This window comes from Saccopteryx bilineata, chromosome 5 (assembly GCF_036850765.1).
Source record: "Saccopteryx bilineata isolate mSacBil1 chromosome 5, mSacBil1_pri_phased_curated, whole genome shotgun sequence".
NCBI classification, from domain to species: domain Eukaryota; kingdom Metazoa; phylum Chordata; class Mammalia; order Chiroptera; family Emballonuridae; genus Saccopteryx; species Saccopteryx bilineata.
The window spans coordinates 135,633,929-135,657,324 of record NC_089494.1 but is presented as its reverse complement, the minus strand read 5'-3'; the positions used below and the strand labels follow the sequence as shown (position 1 = coordinate 135,657,324).

The window sequence follows — 23,396 nt, the reverse complement described above, 5'->3', positions numbered from 1 at the left end:
TCTCAGGTTTTCCCTTGCATTCCTGTACCCCCCACCATCTGTCTCTCTCTCTCCCCTTTCGTTTTGAAAGACAAGCTGGCCCTTTCAACACACCTTGCTCCCTGGTTTCCAGGCCAATGGCTGTGTGCAGTATTTTCTGCTCTTTTCCTTGGAGTGAGAGCCCTTCTGGTCTCTCAGCCTCACCTCCCCATATTCCTGATGGCAGGGGAGATTCAGGCACTCCCTACCAGGTTTGTGTGGCTTTTTCTTTGCTACTTGGTTTTTGAGAGCTGTTCTTGTAGTCCAGAGTTGGTATTTCACGCTGATTGTTCCTAAATTAGTTTGTAATCCAGTTCAGTGGTGTGAGCTGGGAGTCTGTGTGTCTGCCTACTCTGCTGCCATCTTCAGATCCCTCCCATAAATTTTGAGTATTGTATGCTCATTATCGTTTGTTTCTAGAAAATTTTTATTTCTTCTTTGGTCTCATTGTTCACCCATTCATTATTTAAAACATGCAATTTAGTCTTCAAGTGTTTGAGTATTTTTCAGTTTTTCTATTTTGGTTGATTTCTAGTTTTATGCACTGTGATCAGAGAAAATGCTTGACACGATTTCAATCTTCTTAAATTTGTTGAGACCACTTTTGTGCCCTAACATGTGGTTTATCCTAGAGAAATTACCATGAGCACTTGAAAAGAATGTATATTCTGCTGCTTTAGGGTGAAAGGTTCTGAAGATATCTATTAAATCAAGTTGGTCTCGTGTGTCCTTTAAGTCTGCTGTTTCTTTGTTAATTTTCATTCTTGAGAATCTATCTAATGATGTTATTGGGGTATTGAAATCCCTTTGATCTCGTCCTTTATATCCATCAAAGTCTGCTTATATATTTAGGTGTACCTATATTAGGTGCATAGATTTTATAATAGTTATATCTTCCTGTTGGATTGCTCCCTTTATTATTATGTAGTGACCTTCTTTATCTCTTACTATAGCCTTTGTTTTAAAGTCCATTTTTTCTGATATAAGTATTGCTACCCCAGCCTTCTTTTCATTTTCATTTGCATGAAATATTTTTCCATCCTTTTACCTTAAGTCTATGTGCATCTTTTGTTTTAAGGTGTGTCTCTTGTAGACAATATATGTATGGGTCTTGTTTTCTTATCCACGCAACTACCCTATATGTTTTTATTGAATTATTTAGTCCATTTACATTTAAGGTTATTATTGATATGTAGTTGTTTATTGCCATTTTGTTCTTTAAAGCTGTATTCCTCTTTTACTATATTCTTTTCCCCCTTTCATCTGTTTAAAACAGGCCTTTCAACATTTCTTGTATCATTGGTTTGGTTGTAATGAATTCCTTTAATTTTTTTTTTTTTGTCTGGAAAGCTTTTAATTTCTCCTTCAATTTTAAACGATAGCCTTGCTAAATAAACTAGTCTTGGTTGTAGGTTCTTGTTCTGCATTACTTTGAATATTTCTTGCATTCCCTTCTGACCTCAAGTGTTTCAGTTGAGAAGTCGGATGTCATCCTTATGGGAGTTCCTTTGTAGGTGATAGCCTTTTTTTCTCTAGCAGCTTTTAATATTTTCTCTTTATCTCTTAACTTTGGTATTTTAATTATGATGTGTCTTGGTGTGGATTTCTTTGGGTTTCTCTTTAATGGAATTCTCTGTGCTTCTGGAACTAGTGTGACTTTTTCCTGCATCAATTTATGGAAGTTTTTAGCTATGATTTGATTGAACAAAGTCTCTATCCCTTGTTCTTTCTCTTCTTCTTCAGGAACCTGTATGATGCAGATGTTATTTCTCTTCATGTTGTCACAGAGGTCTCTCAGAGTTTCCTCAGACTTTTTGAATCTTTTCTTTTTCCTGCTCTGCTTCCATGCCTTTATCTTTTTCTTTATCTCGCTGATTCGAACCTCAGCTTCATCCATCCTGCTTTTATATTCTTCTGTTGTGGTCTTCATTTCTGATATTGTATTTGTCACTTCTGGCTGATTCTTTTTTATTATTCTGGCTGATAGCAAGTCTTTTTTTATACTTGCTATCTCTTTATTTAGGTGTTTGTTATGTCCATCTATTGTTATTCTAAGATCTTTGAGCATCCTAATAATCATTATTTTAAACTCTGCATCCAGTAATTTGGTTGTATCTGACTCATTTAAATCCTTTTCTGGGGATTTCTCATGATTCATTTGGGTTGCGTTTCTCTGCCTTCCCATTTTGTCTGTGTATAAAGGTTTGGCCACTGGAGTCCACTGAGTGTGGCCTCTGTGTTCTCTAGGTATGGTTTGTCTGCTGGCCCACCACCTCCTCTGCCACTGTCTCAGGTGTTTGGGTATGGGCGTTGCTGGTGCTGGCCCTCTGTGGCTGTTACTGCTGTTTCTGCATCTCCTCCACTGGAGGGGCTGTGTTCACGTTCCTGAGTCTACAAGCCTGGGTCAACCTCGGCCTTCACCCCGTCCCCACAGGTGGGACTGTGTGTGGCACTGTGGCCGCAATCCTTGGCACCGTGTGCAGGGCTGTGCACTTATACTCAGCCACAGTTCTCCACCTGTTTCCCAGCATTTGCTCCGCCCCCACGGGCTAAGCTATGTTCTTGTATCTGGCTGCAATCCCAGCTCCATGGGCCGGGTGGGGCTGTATGTCTGTGCACAGCCATGGGTTTATGCATTTCCCCAGGATTTGCCTTTCCCCTGTGGGCGGGATTGCAGTCGGGACTGCTCTTGCTCACCCAGCCCACAGCTGGGTTCGATCACTTTTGTGCACCCCTTCCATCCGTCAGGTGAGACCAAGCTCACGCTGGGCCTCAGTCGTGGCCAATCTGGCTTCCACCCCTGCAGACGGGACCACGCTTCTGCATCTTGCTGCTGCCCGCCCTCCTGCGAGCCCTCAGCTGTGTGGGTAAGGGTGCGGCTGCTCAGACCTCAGCACTCAATACTGTATTCCTGAAGGCTTCCTCCTGCTAAGCAACTCTACTTTGAGTGCCATGGAAAGCTTATTTGGCTGGTGTCCTGCTTCCCTTTGCTGGTATTGCTTGCTCCAGGGGATATATTCACTTTAGATTTTGGGGGTGACAGGGGTTAGGGTGGCTGTCCTTCAAAGTGTTTCTCCCTGTGCCTCCTAGATTACACTCTCTTCCTGCTACTCTGGTCCTCTCATCTCTCCCCATCCCCCAAAGCCTCAGGTGAGTGGTTGTGAAAGAATTTTTTTGCACGGTCCCTTTAAGACAAATCTGGATCTGAGAAATTTGTCTCTTTCTCACAAACAGTATCCTGACTTGTTTCGCAGCTAAATACTGTCCATACGCTTCTTCTAGGCTCTGGGGCTGCAGGCTGGGGCCTTGTTCCTGGGGCTCAGGACCCTCTCCTCTCTGCTAAACTCTCCACCATGTGAGTCCCTCCAGGCTGCCATTCACTCCCAGGATTTGGGCAGATCCCTCCACGTTTCCGCTTTTCCTACCAGTCTCAGTGTGGCTTATTTAGTGTTCCTTGGTTAAAGAGTCCTTAGTTTAGTCCAAAGATGCTTTTTCCAGATGTGGTTCTTAAAATTAAGTTGTAATCCACTTTGGTTCTGGGAGGTGGAAGTTGGTTTATTCTCCTACTCCATCGCCATCTTGCTACCCCCCTTTTTTTAAATTTTATATTTCTCTGAGTAAATTTAAAAAAATTTATTGAATTTAGTGGGTTGACATTGGTTATAAAATTATGTAGGTTTCAAGTGTACAATTCTATAATACTATATATCATCTGTATATTTTATATGTTTAGCATCCAGGGTTAAGCTTCCTCCTATCACTCTTTATCCCTCTTCACTTCTTTTACCTGCCTTCAACCCTCTTTCCCTCTGGTAATCACCATACTATTGTTTGTATCTATGAATTTTGTTTTTTTTTTTTGCTTAATCCCTTCATTGATTTCACCCACTTCCCCTCCTCTCTGACAGCTGTCTGTCTGTGCTCTGTATCTGAGTCTGTTTCTATTTTATTTGTTTATTTTGTTCATTAGATTCCATATGTCAGTTAAATATGGTATTTATCTTTCTCTTACTGGCAATTTCACTTAGTATAATACCATGCAGGGTCCATTCTCAAATATACATTGACATATTTATTTGAATTAGAAAAATGAAGAGGCACTTTATTTCCTAACAAAATTCCAGAAATTAAATGAACTAAGTTTGTACTTCTAAGATATTGATCAAAATATAAATAGTTCAAAAAACAAATTATGTATTAAAATGTATTAAACAATATTTCAATTTCCTGAACTGTTTCTCAATATATAAAGCAAGGTCCCTCTGCATGAGAAGAACAAAAAAATAATAAAATCTAAAACCAGGTATCTTTAGTTCTTTGATAATAAGTAAAGCCTTTTGTGTTGTATGTCCCAGAAAATGAAGGTATGAATAATTCTAATGACTGGGAAACAAATCCTTGAGGTGGCTCTCAATCTTTGCTTTCAACAAACTTGAAGGAACATTTAATTTTCAGTTGAAAAGATACTAGAAATACTTTTATTGATAAACATAACTTTGCATATAATATAATGGGTAAAGAATACAAAAATGTATTTTATCTTTTATTTAGGAGAGTAAAGTTATCTCAGTGCTAAACACAAGATAGAAATAGAATTAATGCTAAACATGTTTTCTTCTAGAAATCAGTATCATTAAACTACTGATATGTGAACTAATTGAAGAATACTTCAGTTCCTTTCATTTCATTTTCAGTAACATTTTTCTTTAACAGTTACTTGTTAAAATTTCCAATGTATTTATGTTGTGATCAACAGTATGGTACCGACACTTAAAATTTGATGAAGCTTCTGGTTCCTAAATTAAAGAGAAACTTAAATTTCAATTTATAGACATGTTTTCTTATAAAGAAATGACAGTTGATCAAAAATACCTTCAAATAGGAAATAGAAACTATGTTAGTATAGGCTGTGTAGAATGGAAATATGAGCTCAAGGAGTAAACATTATGGTATAATTTGTGGGACAGAAGGTATTATGATATAACAGTTTACATAATATAAAACTTGGTAGATAATAACAGTACCTTTTATGGTTTTTAAAAATTAATTAGAGAATGTAACTTATTCATATAGTATGTTCTTAGTACTGTACCAGACACATAGTAACTGCAATGTAATTGTTACCTATTTTCCTCAAAGCAGTCCTGCAAGGTGAACATTATAATTTCTCAATTAAAAAGTTAAGGTCAGAAAAGTTAGATAACATTTCCAAAATCACAGAAAAAGTTATCACTCTTAGAGCAGGCAGTTCGGTCTCAGGTGTCACGTCCAAGTCTGCACTCCTCCAAATGAACTACACTGTCTCCATGAACCTGCACTGACCAAGCCAATTTCAAGCAGAGAGAAACTGCAGTTTTACACATAAAATTTAAAGTGTTGAGAAGTGAACACTGTGAAAAGGTCAATTATAACACTAATTCCTAGTCTTAAACTGAGAAACTTATGTACTTGAATACTAGAGACAGAGGAGCAAATACACAGAAACATAATGATAATTTGGATTTCGATATGACAAAACTCAGAGCTGATTGTCAAAGTATAGAATTCTAGGACTAATTCTAGAATCACTTGCCAATGTGTAGAATTATAGGGTTAAAATCATAAATTTGTGAGAGCAACAATAAAGAAAACATGTAACAAAGAATGAAAAGTTTTATTTATGTAGTTTTTGATACTTTATTGCCATCAGAATAGGTATCCTTAAATGTTTTTCTATTATTATTCTAATTTTTTGAAACTCTGTAAAACTATTAACTACATAAGTACAAAGGGGATGCTTAGAAGGAACAAAGGTTGTTTTAGGTGAATTTTTTAAAATTATTGGGGTGATATTGGTTAATAACATTATATAGGTTTCGAGTGTACAATTCTGTGATACATCTTCTGTATACTGCATTGTGTACCCCCAAAGTCAAACCTCCTTCCATTTTACCCTTTAGGGCCCCTTTACCCCCTTCCTTCACTCTCTTCACTCTCTGTACTCTAAGGTGACAGGATAGTTTTCTTAACTCCATGAACTATAAAGGGAGTCAGCTATAGAAGGGATCTGACAAAGTTCTGAATAAATGGTGGAACCTCTGATAATGTTTCTGTTTACTCTGTCAGCACATTATACCCCAGAAGTCAAGGAAGTCACAAAAGCAAAGGCAACACAAAAATTTTATGTTGAACTACTCAAAAGTCTCAAATGGCTATTTCCATCCTTCCTTCCTTAAAACTGCAAATATTAGGGCTTTATTAAATGTTGCTTACTCTTAATTCCCCTTGTTGTAGGGGAATAATGTAGCAGGATCAGCATCTTGTGGGTAGGGGAGACCTTGCATTTCAGCAGCCAATGTGGTTAATACAAGATTACTCTATCTTCCAGATGTGATTTTTTAAGGGAGAGGGGAAATAATGTCCTATCCAGTACTTCAAACTGAAAGAATTCATTCATTTTTGCAGTGAAGAGCAAACTGTGAGGTATAATACTATAAACCTGGAACCATGAATGTTTTTTGTAAAATAGTATTTTGCCAAAAAGGGTAAACAATCTTCTGTAGCTCGGGTACTATGTATAAGTCATCTAAGTTTAACATTAGGTAAAAAAGTAATAAAGAATAGTTTTTTGTGTCCATTAGCATTATTTCACTAATAAAAAAATCCATATTAAGTATTTTATATAATGTGTAAGTTAGCATGACAAATATTTGATAACACGCATACCTAAATATGTTATTTATGCAAGTTAAGCACAACCAAGTTAAAGCCAGAATATAAAATGTTAGGCTGCAGGCACCATGAATTACTATATATTTCATTATTGTTTAATTAATTTGGAATGCACATGTAATGCATACAGCACAGATTTACTCTGTGTTTTGCAGAACTGACTGACAAATATGGGAGTGCTAATGTTTATGTTATAGAAGATAATCTAATCTGACACATTACTGTGAAACACACTCATCTTACATAATTAAAGGTAATTTATAAGGATATATGGAATAGTCCCATGATGGCTGCAAGGAAAAAAACTATAAATGTTAAATCAAGGAAGAGAAGAAAAAATAAAAATTTAATTAAAACTATATAATAAAAATATCAAATTTATTATTTAACATGCAAATTACAATTATACTCCCTTTTTTTTTTTTTTTTAAGTGTGAGGACAGGAGGGGAGATAGACTCCCACATGTGTCTTGACTGGGATCCACTAGGGAATCCCTGTCTAAGGCCGATGCTCAAATCAATCAACTGAGCTCTCCTCAGAGCCCTGGGCCGACGCTCTGACCAATTGTGCTACTGGCTGTGGGAGGGGAAGAAGGACAGAAGTGGCAGGTGGAGGGGGATAAAAGTAGTGGTCGATTCTCATGTGTGTGGTGACCAGGGAACAAACTTGATAATTCTGCATGTGAGGCTGATACTCTATCCATTGAGCAAACTTGTCAGGGACAATTATACTACTTTTAAGTATAGCATTTTGATGAAATGATTTAATAATTTTGAATTCATTTTTAAAGTTACATTCTAAGAATTCAGCTGACATATGTGGCACAATTTCAGTGTCAGCATTATCATACATAAGGTCTGGATTTAAGTTCTGCACTTACTCTTTTGCTTCAGAAATCTGATTTGAATTCATTATAGAGGAACAGCCTTCAGTCTCAGGGAGCATGCTTTCAGTCACCTAGAAGCATATGATTTAACTTCACTTTGACCTCTTTCACTCACAAAAATCACAAGTAAAATGATTTTTTTTTTTTTTTGCTGTGACATGTTCATTCAACTCCTCAATATTAATGATTATCATCTGGTTTATATATTTACTTATTCTTTTCTCTTCTGCTTTCTTGTCTTGTGGGCAATTCAATGCAGATCCTGGTAACTTAACTAATAGTGAAATTCAAAATAGTAGATCTGCATTTCTTGGTAAAAAAATATAGTAGATGTTTGAATCATCATTCAAACATTTATTTTTTATTTTATATAGATGTATGTATTATCTCTGTATTACTTATCATCCATATAGATGGAATCTGCTCTGTCATATAAATCTGTAAGTTTACAAGTGTATTTAAAGAATATACATTTCTAACTTCTTATATGGTACTTAAACATTTAAGGAGGGTAAGATCAAAGGGGAGGAAAAGACTAACTTCAGTACACACGAATGCATGCACCAGTGACACAAAAGCCCTGATCAAAGACCAGGTATGAGGGGAGTCAGCAAGAGTACCTGCACATCCCGCTCTGTCTGCTGCAGCTTCAGGCCCCAGGATTTCTTGTCCTTCCTTTCCTGCAAAAATCAAAGAGCAAGGGATTAAAACCCATTCACGTGTCACAAACACTACGTTCTAGAAATCTGAAAAGAAAAATTTGAGATTATATTTAAATTTGGAATTTTTTTATAGATAATTTGTCCTTGGAAAGTAAAGCTTTCTCAAGAAATTAAGCAGATAGTTTTAACAAATTCACAAGACATTTTATAGAACCAAAATTAGTGAAGATTTATAAATAATTCTGAAATGATCAGCATATTAGTATTGTAAGCATAGTGGCATATTAGCAGTGTTTTAGAAGAGGGCTCTACCTATAGATAGTAGGGTTCCTTTTCCTTTTCATTTCTTCCCCAGAGCTCAGATTTCTCTGTTCTAGGCACTGTGCGAGATGAGTTACACACTTATTTCCTTTAACTTTCATAATTACTTATTTTATAAGCTAAAAAACAAAACCTGAGGCTTGAGGATGTTAAATCACTTGCCCAAGGACATGAAGCTGTAGGTGGTGGAAGGGGAATTTGAATGCAGGACTGAACTGCTTTAAACCTTCCTTTCACCACAGATACAAGGTAACATCGATATTACAGTTTAAAATATTTTGGAAATAACTTTTTTTTTACTTAAAGTTGTTATTATAGCTCATTTAAACACTGTCCACAATACAATTATTTATTCACTTCTCCACTCCTTCATTTCTGCTTAAAATATAATCTAGGCTTCTTCCTTAGATGAGCATTGAACATAGTTCGGAATCTGGTCCCAGACTTACAATTTAAACATAGAAGTTTTCATTCTCTCCCTCATTATTGGGGCTGAATTTTTGTTCAACAACTAACACCATGTGACTAATGAGAACAGAAAGCCCCAGATGCTTGCCTGTCATGTGAACATGCTTCTTTCCTGTGAGTGCTGTCCAGGGACAAACTGTCCTGCCTCAGGACAGACCAGCATGATGGCATTCCGGAACAGGGGCAGCTCTAATTATTTTTCAAGCAGCATTCTCTCTCATGTGCTTGATCTTCTAGTTTAAGGTGTAAGAGGAAAATAGTAAAGTATACTTGTACATAAGATTTTTTCTCCCGTAAGACTTAATAATGTCAACTCATTATGAATGACTAACATGTGCAATTTAGAAAGGAAAACTAGGATGTTCTTGAGGTTTTGCTTTTAGCCAAAATTCCAAAGTAAATATATAGATGAGAAAAACTCCTGAGGAACAAGAATTTTTTTTAAATAATGGCAAAATACAGCTGAAAAATAAGTCATGAAATACTACTCAGTGATAAAAAGGAATAAACTATTTATACATGCAACAACTTAGATAAACCTCCAAGAAATCATGGAAAGTGAAGAAAAGCCAATCCAAAAATTTTTACATACTGTATGATCCAATTTATGTAATATTCTTGAAATGACAAAATTAACAACTGGAGATTAGTGGTTGCCAGGGCTTAGGGGTGTGCAGAGGGGAAAGTGGTTGTATAAAAGGCAACTGGGAGCCCTGTGGTGATAGAATTGTTCTGTATCTTGCCTATGTCAATGTCAGTATTCTGGTTGCGATACTGTACTCTAGTGTTAAAGATGTTACCATTGGGGGAAACTGGGTTAACAATACATAGCATATCTGCATTATATGTGAATATAAAACTACTTGTGAATTACATATTTGTGACTCTATAGTTATCTCAAAATTAAAAGTTTAATTTAAAAACTCAGATAAAAATATCATAAATTTATTTTTTATTTTTTAAATTTTATTTAGAAAATTAAATTTAACAGGGTGTCATTGACCAATTAGAGTACATAGGTTTCAGGTGAACATTTCTATAGTATTGAACTGCTGATTATGTTGTACACCCAGCACAAATTTAGATCAAAAGAAGTAGCTCTTGTTCATTTTGCATTAAAATGAAATTCCTAATAAGTAGAAACAAAGATGGCAACTGTAATTCATTTTAATTAAAAATCTAGAAAACTTATCAATGGCAGGGTAGAGCAGCTCAAAGTACAAGACTGATTATAATTATTTAGTAAAGTACACATACTAAACTCTAAAACTTGCATTTTTTAAATTTTTTTTTTTAAATCAAATGAGAGGTAATAGCCCCGACTGGGATTCACTCAGCAACCCCCATCTGGGGCTGCTGCTCTGCCCAACTGGAGCTGCTGCTCCATTGCTCAGCCACCAAACTATTTTAGCACCTGAAGCGAGGTCATGGAGCCATCCTCAGTGCCTGGGACCAACTTGCTCATTTGAGCCATGGCTGCAGGAGGGGACAAGAGAGAGAAAGAGAGAGAGAGAGACAGAGAGAAAGAGAGAAGGGAGGGAGATGGGTAGAGAAGTAGATGGTCACTTCCCCTGTGTGTCTTGACTGGGAATCAAACCTGGGACTTCCACACGCCGCACCTATACTCTACCACTGTGCCAACCAACCAGGGCTAAAACTTGCATTTTTAAAATTTATACTGATGTGTTTCTAACCATATCTTTGTGGGAATATTTTGTAATAATCTCTAATAAGGTGAAGTAAGTGGCTAGCTGAATCAGATTTTCCTTTCCTGCTTTAAGCTCTTCCTCTACAACACACATCCACACATGCCATACACACCTGTACCTGTCTTTCCTCATTGTCCCCTCTGCTTAGTATTCTATTACCCCTTCCAGCTGAACAGATCCTAATAATCTAGGTCTTTAAAGATCAGTTCATGTCCTTCATTTTGTGTCTTCCCTGACCCTGATCTCTGTTCTTCCTACCCGACTATCCCTGCAATAGGAATACTATACAAAAAGCAAATGCTTAAAATTTTTCCTAATTTAATAAAGATACAAACTAATAGATTAATTGAATATCAAAGAAGTTAACTGAATCTCAAACAGGATAAAACCCCCAAAATCTGGGCCCAACCCATGAATCAAACTCAGAAAACAAAAGTTAAAAAATTCTGAAAAGAACCAGAGAAAATGATACATAACTATAAAGGAACAATGGTTAAAAAGATAGCAGATTTATCACCAGAAATCAAGGATTTAAAAAGGAAGTGGAACATTTTTTTAGTGTTAAAAGAAAAAGTTTTCAACCCAAAATTCTATATCCAGTGAAAATATACTACACTTGAAAGATAAAGATAAAATAAAGACAGTCTTAGATCAAGGAAAACTAAAAAAGTTCATTGCCAGTAGAACTGATCTAAAATAACTATGAAGGGAGATCTTCAGAAAGGATATATTATATTAAAGGGAAATGTGAAATGTCAGAAATGGAAGAATAAGAGAAATAATATAGTCCATATGACAAATACAAAATAAAGGAGGGAGAGTAAAGGAGCCCACAGGGGGTAAGGTTTCTACATTTCACCTGAAGGGGTAAAATATTAGCTCTAAGTAGCATATAAAAACTTAAGTAAGTATGTACATTCTGATCTATTAACTACTAAAATTTTTATATAAAGATAAGAGTAAAAAATGAAATAAATAAAAATGGAACACTAAAACATATTGAAATGATCAAAAACAGGGCAGGAAAGGAGAAACAGAATAATAAAAAAGCCAGCGGGAACAAGAGAAAATACTATACTATGGTAAACCTAAATCCAAACACCAAAAAGTTACATGTAACATCTAAAAAATATTAAATTGTTTAAAATTTACATATTTTAATGTAATTTGTCTAAATGTAAATTGTCTAAAAAAGTCAATTAAGGGAGCATGATTTTCAGAATAGATTTTAAAAACCAATCTCCATATACAGTTATCTACAAAAAAAATTATTTCATACCTAATAAAATGAGTAGGTTAAAAGTAAAAGGATATAAAAGATATACCAATGGAACACTAATTAAAAGAAGTCTAAGGTGACTCATATCTTGCACAACTCACAAAAATTAACTTGAAATGGATTGCGGATTTCAACATAACACAAAACTATAAAAGCCTAGAAGAAAACATGGGAGAAAAATTTCTTGACACTGGTCTCAACAATAATTTTTTTTGGGGGTGTGATATAACATCAAAAACACAGGCAACAAATAGAAATAACTAACTGGGACTACTAACTAAATGCTTCTCCATTGCAAAAGAAAAATAAAAAGGCAACCTATGGAATGACAGAAAATGTCTACAAACCATATATCTGAAAAGAGGTTAATATTCAAAATATACAAAGGAACTCATACAACTTGATAGCAAGAAACCCCCAAAAGATCAATTCAAAATTGGGCAAAGGACATGAATAGACATTTTCCCAAAGAAGATAAACAAACATGTACATGAAGAAGATAAAAGGCCAACATGTACATAAAAAGGTGTTCAATATTACTTATCATTAGGTAAATGCAAATCAAAACCACACTGATGTAACACCTGTCAAAATGGCTATTATTAACAAGACAAAACATTACAAATGCTATTGAAATGTGGAGAAAAGGGAACTCTCTCATAGTGTTGGAGGGATTGCAAATTGGTTCAGCCACTATGAAAAAGAGTATGAAGGGTCCACAAAAAATTAAAACTAGAAATACCATTTCCGTTAGGTCTTTACCCTTTCCCATGAATTTAAGTATATATATCAATATGGATGCATGGATATAAATGGTTGACCATCATATTGTATACCTAAAACTAACCATATCGTATGTCAACTGTAATTAAAGAATTAAAAAAATAGAACTACAATACAATAGCAATCCTATTTCTTGATATATCTCCAAAGGAAATAAAAATGACTATCTGAAATACCTGCACTCTCATATTCACTGAAGCATTATTCACAATAGCCAAGACATACGAACAACCAAACTGTCCATTGATGATGAATGGATAAAGAAAATATGGGTATATATACACAATGGAATATTATTATTCAGTTACCAAAAAGAAGCAAATTCTACAATTTGCAACAATATGGATGAACCTTGAGGGTATCATGCTAGGTGAAATAAGTCAGACAGAGAGACAAATATTGTATCATCTCCTTATACACAGAATCTTAAAAAACTTAACTTACAGAAACAGAAAGTAGATTGTTGGTTGCCACTCTCCTCTACCTCCCCAACCCCTGGCAATCACCACATTATAACCTGGATCTATCAGGTTTTCTTTCCTTTTTCCTTTTTTTGTTCAATCTTTCCACCCACCTCAACCAGCACCCCCACAACTCTGACAGTTGTCAAGCTTCCTCTCTATGTACGAGTCTGTCTCTCTACTTTGCTTGTTGGTTCATTTTGTTCATTAGATTCCACATGAGTGAAATCATATGGTACTTGTTTATCTCTGACCAGCTTATTTCCCTTAGGGTAATGCTCTCTAGATCCATCCATGCTGTTGCAAAATTTAACATTTCCTTCTTTTTTATGGCCACATAATATTCCATTGTATAAACGTATCACTGCATTTTTATCCACTCATCTACTGATGGACAACTGAGATGCTTCCAATTCTTGCCTATTGTAAATTACACTGCAATGAACATAGGGCTGTATATATTCTTTTGAGTTGGTGGTTTGGTTTTCTTCAGATAAATTCCTAGAAGTAGAATCACTGAGTCATAAGGTAGTTCCATTTTTAATTTTTTGTGTGAAAACTCATTGCTCCACAGTGGTGCTCCACAGCTGCACCAGTCTGCATTCCCAACAACAGTGCACGAAGGTTCTCTTTTTCTTTTCTCCACATCCTTGCCAACGCTTGTTTGTAAATTGATGATAACCATTCTGACAGGTGCAAGGTGATAGCTCATTGTTTTAATTTGCATTCCTCTAATGATTAATAACATTGAGTATCTTCTCATGTGTCTACTGCCCATCTGTATGTTGTCCATTCAGGTCCTTTGCTCGTTTTTAACTGGATTTTCTTTTTTGGTATTGAGTTTTATAAGTTCTTTTATAAAATTTGAAGATTAATCCCTCATCAAATGTATCAGCAAATATGTTCTCCCACTCACTAGGTTATTTGATTTTGTTGATGGTTTCCTTTGCTATGAAAAAAATTTTAGTTTGATGTAGTCCTATTTATTTTTTCTTTTGTTTCCCTTGCTCAAGTAGATATATAGAAATATAAAAATATTGCTACAAGAAATGTCTGAGATTTTACTGCCTGTTTTCTAGTAGGAGTTTTATGGTTTTGAGTCTAGTATTTAAGATTTTAACAATTTTGAGTTTATTCTTGTGTTTGGTGTAAAAGGTGGTCTAATTGATAAGAGTGTGGTGTTACAGGGGAGGGGGGAGAGGGAACGGGAAAGGGGGAGGGGGAGGGGCACAAAGAAAACTAGATAGAAGGTGACAGAAGACAATCTGACTTTGGGTGATGGGTATGCAACATAATTGAATGACAAGATAATCTGGACATGTTATCTTTGAATATATGTATCCTGATTTATTGATGTCGTCCCATTAAAAAATAAATTATTAAAAAAATAATAATAAAAGGTGGTCTAGTGTCTTTTGTGTGTGCGTGCATCTGTCCAGTTTTTCCAACACTATTTATTGAATAAACTGTCTTCACCCCATTGTATTTTCTTACCTCCTATATGTCAAATGTTATTTGGACATATAGTGGGTTAATTTATGGGCTCTGTATTGTCTCATTGATCTGTATATCCGTTTTTATGCCAGTAACATGCTGTTTTGATTACTGGGCCTCATAATCGAAGTTTGGTATCAGGTAGTATGATTCCTCCAACTATTCCTTTCAAGATTGCCATAGTTATTTGGGGTTGCTTTTGGTTCCATATAAATTTTTAGAATATTTGTTCTATGTCTGTGAAATATACCATTGGAAAGGAACTGCACTGAATCTATAGATTGTGGTAATATGGGTATTTTGATAATGTTAATTCTTCCTATCCATGAACACGGTATATGCATCCGCTTATTTGTATCTTCTTCAGTTTCTTTCTTCAGTGTCTTATACTTTTCTGAGTACATTTGTTTCAAAGTAACTTTTGATTTCTTCCTTGATCTCATTGTTAATCCACTCATTATTTAGTAACCTGTTATTTAGCCTCTGTCTTTGTGTATTTTCAGTTTTCTTCTTGTGATTGATTTCTAGTTTCATACCATTATGGTCAGAGAAGATAGATGATGTGATTCAATCTTCTTAAATTTATTAAGACTTGTTTTGTGTCTCAACATGTGATCTATCCTAGAATATGTTCCATGTGCATTTGAAAAGAATATATATTCTGCTGCTTTGGGGTGAAATGCTCTAAAGATATCAATTAAATCCATTTGATCTAGTGTGTCATTTAAGGCTGCTACTTCCTTGTTGATTTTCTGTCAGAAAGATCTGACCATTGATATTAATGCAGTGTTAAAATCTCCTACTATGACAGTATTGCTGTCAATCTCTCCCTTTATGTCAATCAAGATTTGCTTCATGTATTTAGGTGCGGCTACATTGGGTATATAAATGTTTATAAGGGTTATATCCTCTTGTTGGATTACTCCCTTTATAATTATATAGTGTTCTTTGTCTCTTTTTTTTTTTTTTTTGTATTTTTTCTTAAGTTGGAAACGGGGAGGCAGTCAGACAGACTCTCGCATGTGCCTGACCGGGATCCACCTGGCACGCCCACCAGGGGGCGATGCTCTGCCCATTTTGGGGCATTGCTTTGCCACAATCAGAGCCATTCTAGCACCTGGGGCAGAGGCCACTGAGCCATCCTCAGCGCCCCGGCAAACTTTGCTCCAATGGAGCCTTGGCTGCGGGGGGGGGGGGGAAGAGACAGAGAGGAAGGAGAGGGGGAGGGGTGGAGAAGCAGATGGGCGCTTCTCCTGTGTGCCCTGGCCTGGAATCCAACCCGGGACTCCTGCACGCCAGGCCGACGCTCTACCACTGAGCCAACCAGCCAGGGCCTGTTCTTTGTCTCTTTTAAAGTTTATTTTGTCAGATATAAGTACTGCTATTCTAGTTTTTTTCTCCTTTCTATTTGAATAAAATATCTTTTTCCACCCCTTTACTTTTAGTCTGTGTGTATCTTTTGTCCTGAAATGGGTCTCTTGTACAGAGCATATATATGGGTCTTACTTTCTTATCCATTCAGCTACCCTATGTTTTTTTTATTTTAGCATGTAGGCCACTTAAAGTGATCATTTATAGTTATGTATTTATTGCCATTTTATTGTTTTAACTCTGTTCGTCCTTTGTTTTCTTCTTCATCAAGCAGGCCCTTTAAATTTTCTTGTAATACTGGTTTGGTGGTAATTAACTTTAGTTTTTACCTGTCTGTGAAGCTCTTTATTTCACCTTCAATTTTAAATGATAGCTTTGCTAGGTAAAGTAGTCTTGGTTGTAGGTCCTTGCTTTTCATCACTTTTAATATTTCATGCCAATGCCTTCTGGCCTGAAATGTTTCTGTTGAGAAATCAGCTGACAGTCTTATGGGAGCTCCCTTGCAGTTAACTGCTTTTCTCTTGCTGTTTTTTAAGATTCTTTGTCTTTAACCTTTATTTTAATGATGTGTCTTGGCATGGGTCTCTTTGGGCCCATCTTGTTTGGGACTCTCTGCACTTCCTGTACTTGTATATCATATTTCCTTCATCAGGTTAGGAAAATTTTTGGTCATTATTTCTTTAAATAGGTTCTTGATCCCTTGCTTCTATCTCTTTCTTGGGTACTCCTATAATTCAAATGTTCTTATGCTTCAAGTTGTCCCAAAGGTCCCTAAACTTTCCTCATTCTTTTTTTTTTTTTTTTTTGCTGCTCTGATTGGTTGTTTCTCTCTCCCTTGTCTTCCAAATTGCTGATTTGATCCTTGCCTTCATCCAACTAACTCTTTATTGCTTCCAGTGTATGATTGATGTCAGATATTGTATTCTTCATTTCTGACTGGTTCCTTTTTATAGTTTGTCGTTTTTTGTGCTTGATATCTCTGTTGAAGTTCTCACTTTGTTCCTTAAGCATCCATATAACCATTACTTCTAACTCTGTATCTAACAAAATGTTTACCTCTATTACAGTTAGTCCTTTTTCTGGAGATTTCTTCTGTTCTATAATTTTCAGGGTGTCTCCCCATTTTGGCTACCTCTCTGGGTTTGTTTCTATGTATAAGCTACATCTGATATGATTCCCAGTCTTTGGGTGGGTGGCCTTATGTAGTAGGTGTTCTGTTGGGTTCAGAGGTGCAGTCTCCTTTATCATCTGAGCTGGGTTCTCTAGGAATGTTCCTTGTGTGGGTTATGTGGGCCCTCCATGTTGTATTTGAGTATTGATTGCTATTGTATGGGACTGACTCCACTCAGTCTGGCTATGAGTCTCTACCTCAACCAAAGTCTGAGAGTTGGTGGGCAGGTGCTGACCACAGGAGATGGAATTTGCCTCAACTGGATTTGATGCCTGATGAGATTTCCCTTTGGATATGCTGCTTGTGAAGCTAACTGGATCCTGCTCTGATGTTGTCTGAAGCTGGCCACCATGTGTTTCTTCTAGGACTTTTGGGAGGAAATCCGGTGCGGGCCAATTTAAGATGCTGCCTGTGACTGGCCCTTAGCAACTGGTAGAGGTACAGGTGACCACTGTTTGTGGCTGCCTCTTCTGGGCTTAGGTAAGGACCATGTTGCAAATCAAGGCCGGCTTTTAAAAGCACCAGGCCTGGGGGAAGGTCAGCAAAAGTTGCAAAGCACCCTGACATTTGCTTCTTGCTGCCTCTGCCTGCTAGCTGCCTGATAGGCTCTGTCTCTGAAAAACCCTCTGGTGGAGTTGGTTGGGTGGCGCTAGTGAATCTCCTTTGAGGGGGTCATGCCCATCAGGCTTTAGGGAAGGTGGCAGGTGTGCCCCCCACCACAGAGTCACAGGTCTCAGTCTGTCCTGGATTTTTCCCTGTGGGGCAGAGCCACTAAGAGTTAGATGGGTGGGGTCTTGGAGCCCAGAGTGTAGGTCTGCTGACAGCCAGGAGGATGATTCCACTGAAACTCCTCTGAGAGGGAAGCACCAGTCAGATTCTCAGGAAACTGGAACTGCCCCCATCTCATAGCCAGACAAGTGAGTCACTGTCATCCCCTGAATCTGTACAGACCTCTACTTCTTGACCAAGGCAGCTGACTCCTCAGCAGGGACTAATCTCTGCAGGGTGGGGCATAAAGGAGTCGACAGTGGGGCAACTGCTTTCCTCCAGGCTGGTGCCACTCAGAGGGGAGTGTTCTGTCCAAGAAAGATGGCCACTGTGATATGCGAGAATGAATCAGCACAGGGATCCTGGTGGCCGTCTTCCCATGTCTCTTCCCAGAACCACAAACCCCAGACTCCTCATGTAGCTCTAGTCTGCTGAGTTCTCCCTACTCCAAAGCCTGGTAAGTGGCTGTGAACTAAAATTTGTGTTGGCTCTTTAAAAGGGTGCCTAAGTATCTGCAGACTCCTGTCCCTTTCTGGCAGACAGAAACCTTGTTGCTTTTCACAGCCTAATGCTATGTGGGTGCCTCTTCCTGGCTCTGGTGCTGTGGTCTGAGGATCCCTGCTTGAAGTTTAGGCCTCATACTTCTTAGAGGGAAACCCCATAGCTGAGATATCCCTCCAGAACCTCAGCCACTACCTGTGGGAGCAGAGCCAGCCCTTTTCACATCTCTGGCTTCCTACAAGTCTTGATGTGGCTTCTTCTGTGAATCCTTGGTTATAATAAATGAAATCCTCTTCATTTAGTCTTGAGTTGGTTATTCAGGGTGATTGTTCTTAAATTAAGTTGTAACTCCTATCTGGTCCTGGAAAGAGTTGAGTGTAACATCTACCATCTCTGCCACCATCTTGGATCTTATGTAGTTGACTTTTGCCAGGTTTTCAACTAATTTTCTTTTTCTGGATCCTACAGTGTATTTAGTTGTCATGTCTCCACAGTTTTTTCCAAATCTGACATTGATACTTTTGAAGAATACTGACCACTTATTTTGCAGGATGTCTTCAACTTGATGTCTCAAATACTGTCTAATGTTTGATAGACAAAATGCATTTTGAGTGAATAACACTGAAGTAATATGCCTTTGTTAATCTATCACTGTCTTATTACTGATGACAACCTTGAACACTTGGTGAAAGTGGTGTCTGTCAGGTTTCTTCTGTTTATGTATGCACTATGTATTTATTATTTTTAAATTTTCCATTGATTGAGAGAGAGAGAGAAGAAGAAGAAGGAAAGAAACAGAGGGCAAGGGAGGGGGAGGGAAGGAGAGTAGAAGGTAAGGAGGAAGAAGGAAAGAGAGAGAGTGAGAGAGAGAGAGAGAGAGAGAGAGAGAAGCATTAACTCATTGTTCCACTTAGTTGCATTTTTAGGTGTGCACTCATTGATTGCTTCTTGCATGTGCCCTGACCAGGAATCAAACCCATGACCTCAGTGTGCCAGGACAATGCTTTATGCATTGAACTTCCAGCCACGGCTCTGTCTAAATAATGGTTATTATTAATGTATTTCTTTACAATTAATAATTATCTAGTGGGGAAAATACTTTGAGATTTACCTTTTTTCTCATTATGCTTTCACCCACTAATTTCAGCATCCACTGATGGTTCTTGCCTGCAACACTTATTATCATGGTAGCTGTTGAGCAGTGATTGTCCTTTTCCAGTGGTGGGATTGAGCTGGTTTGTATCAGTTCAGTAAAACCAATACCTAATTTTTTGTTGAGTTCAGCAAACCGGTTGTTAAAATGGCACTTGTAATCAGGATTCTAAGGTGGGCACCTGCCCAATGTGGAAATCACAAATTTACATTCCTTACTCTTTTAATGTTCATCTGTGCAATAGCATATTCTAAGCGCCCGTAGTAATGTTCATTCTGTCCATAGGTGAAAACAATTGCAAGTGAGAACGCCAATCAAGAAACAATATGGAAATATATTAAATAAGTTTTATTGTTTATTGTCAGATATTTGACATTTTAATTAATATTTTAAAATTATTTCTTAAAATCTAGTTTGTGTACCTCTTTTATTGTTCTTATTTAAGTACTAAATGCATGAAATAATAAATTACTTTTCAGTATATTTTTTTTTCTTCGTATTTTTCTGAAGCTGGAAACGGGGAGACAGTCAGACAGACTCCCGCATGCGCCCGACCATCTGGGGCGTCGCTCTGCTGTGACCAGAGCCACTCTAGCGCCTGAGGCAGAGGCCACGGAGCCATCCCCAGCACCCAGGCCATCTTTGCTCCAATGGAGCCTCGGCTGTAGGAGGGGAAGAGAGAGACAGAGAGGAAGGAGAGGGGGAGGGGTGGAGAAGCAGATGGGTGCTTTTCCTGTGTGCCCTGGCCAGGAATCGAACCCAGGACTTCCGCACGCCAGGCTGCCGCTCTACCACTGAGCCAATCGGCCAGGGCCCAGTATATTATTTTTTAATACTTAAACTGGTCATTAGGGCAGAGAACCAGTTGTTAAAATGATTTGAATCCCACCACTGTCCATTTCCCTAATTACCTCTTAATTTATAACTGGAATGAACATGTCTTAGTTTATTTAATATCTACAATAAAATGTTGCTTCTTCTATTTAATTCTTGTTCTAAGAATTTGATCCTAACTTGAGATTTCATTCACAGAAAATGACTTTTTAAAGGTACTTATAATATTAACATTTCAATAGATTTTAATAGCATATTACATTTTTCAAGACCCTTGATTCACACTATACTATAGATGTGTGTGAATATCAGTTTCACTTGGTCTCGAGTATAGTTAAATGTCATTGACCCCTTTCTTCTTTGTTTCCCCTTAAAAGTCTGTAAAATAAAAGAACTAATTGTCTTAGATGGGGTTTCTTCCTTTAGCTCAGCAATGTAAAGGGCGCTTTGCTTCACCACTCCTTTCTCATCCTCAAGAAGTAGACAAGAAACTCTCTATTGAACAACCATCTAAATTTCCTCCTAAAACCTTAAGTTGCAGCTACTCCACTTTCTAACCAAATATTGCTAATCTCTTATATTCAATATCTGGAAATTTTACATATTTAGATCTTTTTGAAGTTATATTAGCAATATGATTAAGAAACCCTACAAGTTTTCTTTTTCTTTTCTTTTTTTTTTTTTTTTTTACATTGGGTAGTAGTTTAATAGGACAAACAAAAAAGCAAAAAATACAAGAACAGCAGAGAAGACAATTCTCATAAAAGAACAGAACCCAAAAGTAACTGTGCATAAAGTGAAACTCTACCCAGTAGGTTCACTTCTCCTTAAAAATAAACTCATCCTGTAGTAATTCCAGTTTTCTGCTCAGGATCAGCTTGGTTTGGTCAATGATGTCTAATCTGACAGATAATTTTCCATCTTTATCCCCAAGGATCACCTTGAGGAGCCATAGCAATTCAGTGTTCTCTGTTTGGATCTGAAGTCATAAACTTTCATTTGAATCCATGACTTAGGGCCACTTAATAGTGACCAACTATTAAGAATTACTTACCTTGAATTCATGAACTTTAATTTACTGAATATTCTGGTCCAATATCCTAATAGGTTACCCGGCATTACTGGGCAGTACTACTTAATGTCTATGTGCATTTTCACAAAGATATTTTATTTGTTTGTTTGTTTTTGTTTTTTTCTTTTCATTTTTCTGAAGCTGGAAACGGGGAGAGACAGTCAGACAGACTCCCGCATGCGCCCAACCGAGATCCACCCGGCACGCCCACCATGGGGCAACGCTCTGCCCACCAGGGGGCGATGCTCTGCCCATCCTGGGCGTCGCCCTATTGCGACCAGAGCCACTCTAGCACCTGAGGCAGAGGCCACAGAGCCATCCCCAGTGCCCGGGCCATCTTTGCTCCAATGGAGCCTTGGCTGCGGGAGGGGAAGAGAGAGACAGAGAGGAAAGCGCGGCGGAGGGGTGGAGAAGCAAATGGGCGCTTCTCCTGTGTGCCCTGGCCGGGAATCGAACCCGGGTCCTCCGCACGCTAGGCTGACGCTCTACCGTTGAGCCAACCGGCCAGGGCACAAAGATATTTTAAACTCCAGAAATTATAAAGAATACTATTCACCTGGTAGAATACCAGAATTATCTTGATTTCTGGCTTTCCATGGCTGAGACTATTTTTTACTTTGGTCAAAATTGTTTACGAACAGTTTTGCCTGTGGTGGTGTAGTGGATATAGTGTCAACCTGGAATGCTGAAGTTGCCAGTTTGAAACCCTGGCCTTGCCTGGTCAAGGCACAAACAAGCAGCAGCTACTATGAGTTGATACTTCCTGCTCCTTCCCTGCCTTTATTTTTCTATCTTCTCTAAAAATTAATAAATAAAATCTTAAAAAATAAGTTTTGTGTTTATTGGTTTGTTCTACTTGGTGAGGCAAGATTTTTTTGAACATGGTGTGACATATATAAACTTTTAATTTTATTTTTAAATTAGGTGAGGAAGAGTCTAGAAATAGAACTTTATGTAGTTTTATAAATGTAGTTTATTTATGAAAGAAATGTATCTTTAAATGAATTCCTTCCTGATGTTCCAAGATTCCTTCTTTTATCATTTCTTTTCTGTTCAGACATACCTTGTTCACAAAAAAAAGTTGTCAGCATTTTTATCATTAAGAATGATGTTTGTGCCTGACCAGGTGGTGGTGAAGTGAATAGAGCCTCGGACTGGGATGTGAAGGACCCAGGTTCGAGATCCCGAGGTCGTCAGCTTGAGCATGGGTTCACCTGGTTTGAGCAAAGCTCACCAGCTTGGACCCAAGGTCACTAGCTGGAGCAAGGGGTTACTTGGTCTGCTGTAGCCCCACAGTCAAGGCACATATGAGAAAGCAAGCAATGAACAACTAAGGTGTCGCAACGAAAAACTGATGATTGATGCTTCTCATCTCTCTCCGTTCCTGTCTGTCTGTCCCTATCTATCCCTTTCTCTGACTCTGTCGCTGTCTCTGTAAAAAAAAAAAAAAAAAAAAAAAAAAGGAAAGAAAAAAAAAGATGTTTGTTTGTGATAGATTTTACATAGACACACTTTATTAGATCAAGGAAGATCTCTTTCTAATTAGTTAGCTTTTATGTTATCTATTCACAGTTATTGAATTTTCCTAAAAGTTTCTTTCTGTGTCTGTTGAGATGAATATTTCATTGTTTTTCTTAAGTTTCTTAAAGTGTATTTTAAAACTGGTTTAAACATTATTTTGACCTTGCATTCCACATGTGTATACCTCCACAGGGGTGGGCAAAAGTAGGTTT

General features: G+C 37.4%; 1 protein-coding gene across 4 annotated transcripts in view; it reads right to left on the bottom strand.

Moving 5' to 3' along the window:
* Window positions 1-23,396, bottom strand: part of ZEB1 (zinc finger E-box binding homeobox 1) — a 216,700-nt gene that overhangs the window by 41,060 nt on the left and 152,244 nt on the right. For all 4 annotated transcript variants that reach the window (XM_066233122.1, XM_066233125.1, XM_066233124.1 and 1 more), the window contains exon 3: window positions 8,237-8,296. In XM_066233122.1, the coding sequence (XP_066089219.1) occupies window positions 8,237-8,296 (60 nt within the window). The remainder of the gene's footprint in view (window positions 1-8,236; window positions 8,297-23,396) is intronic.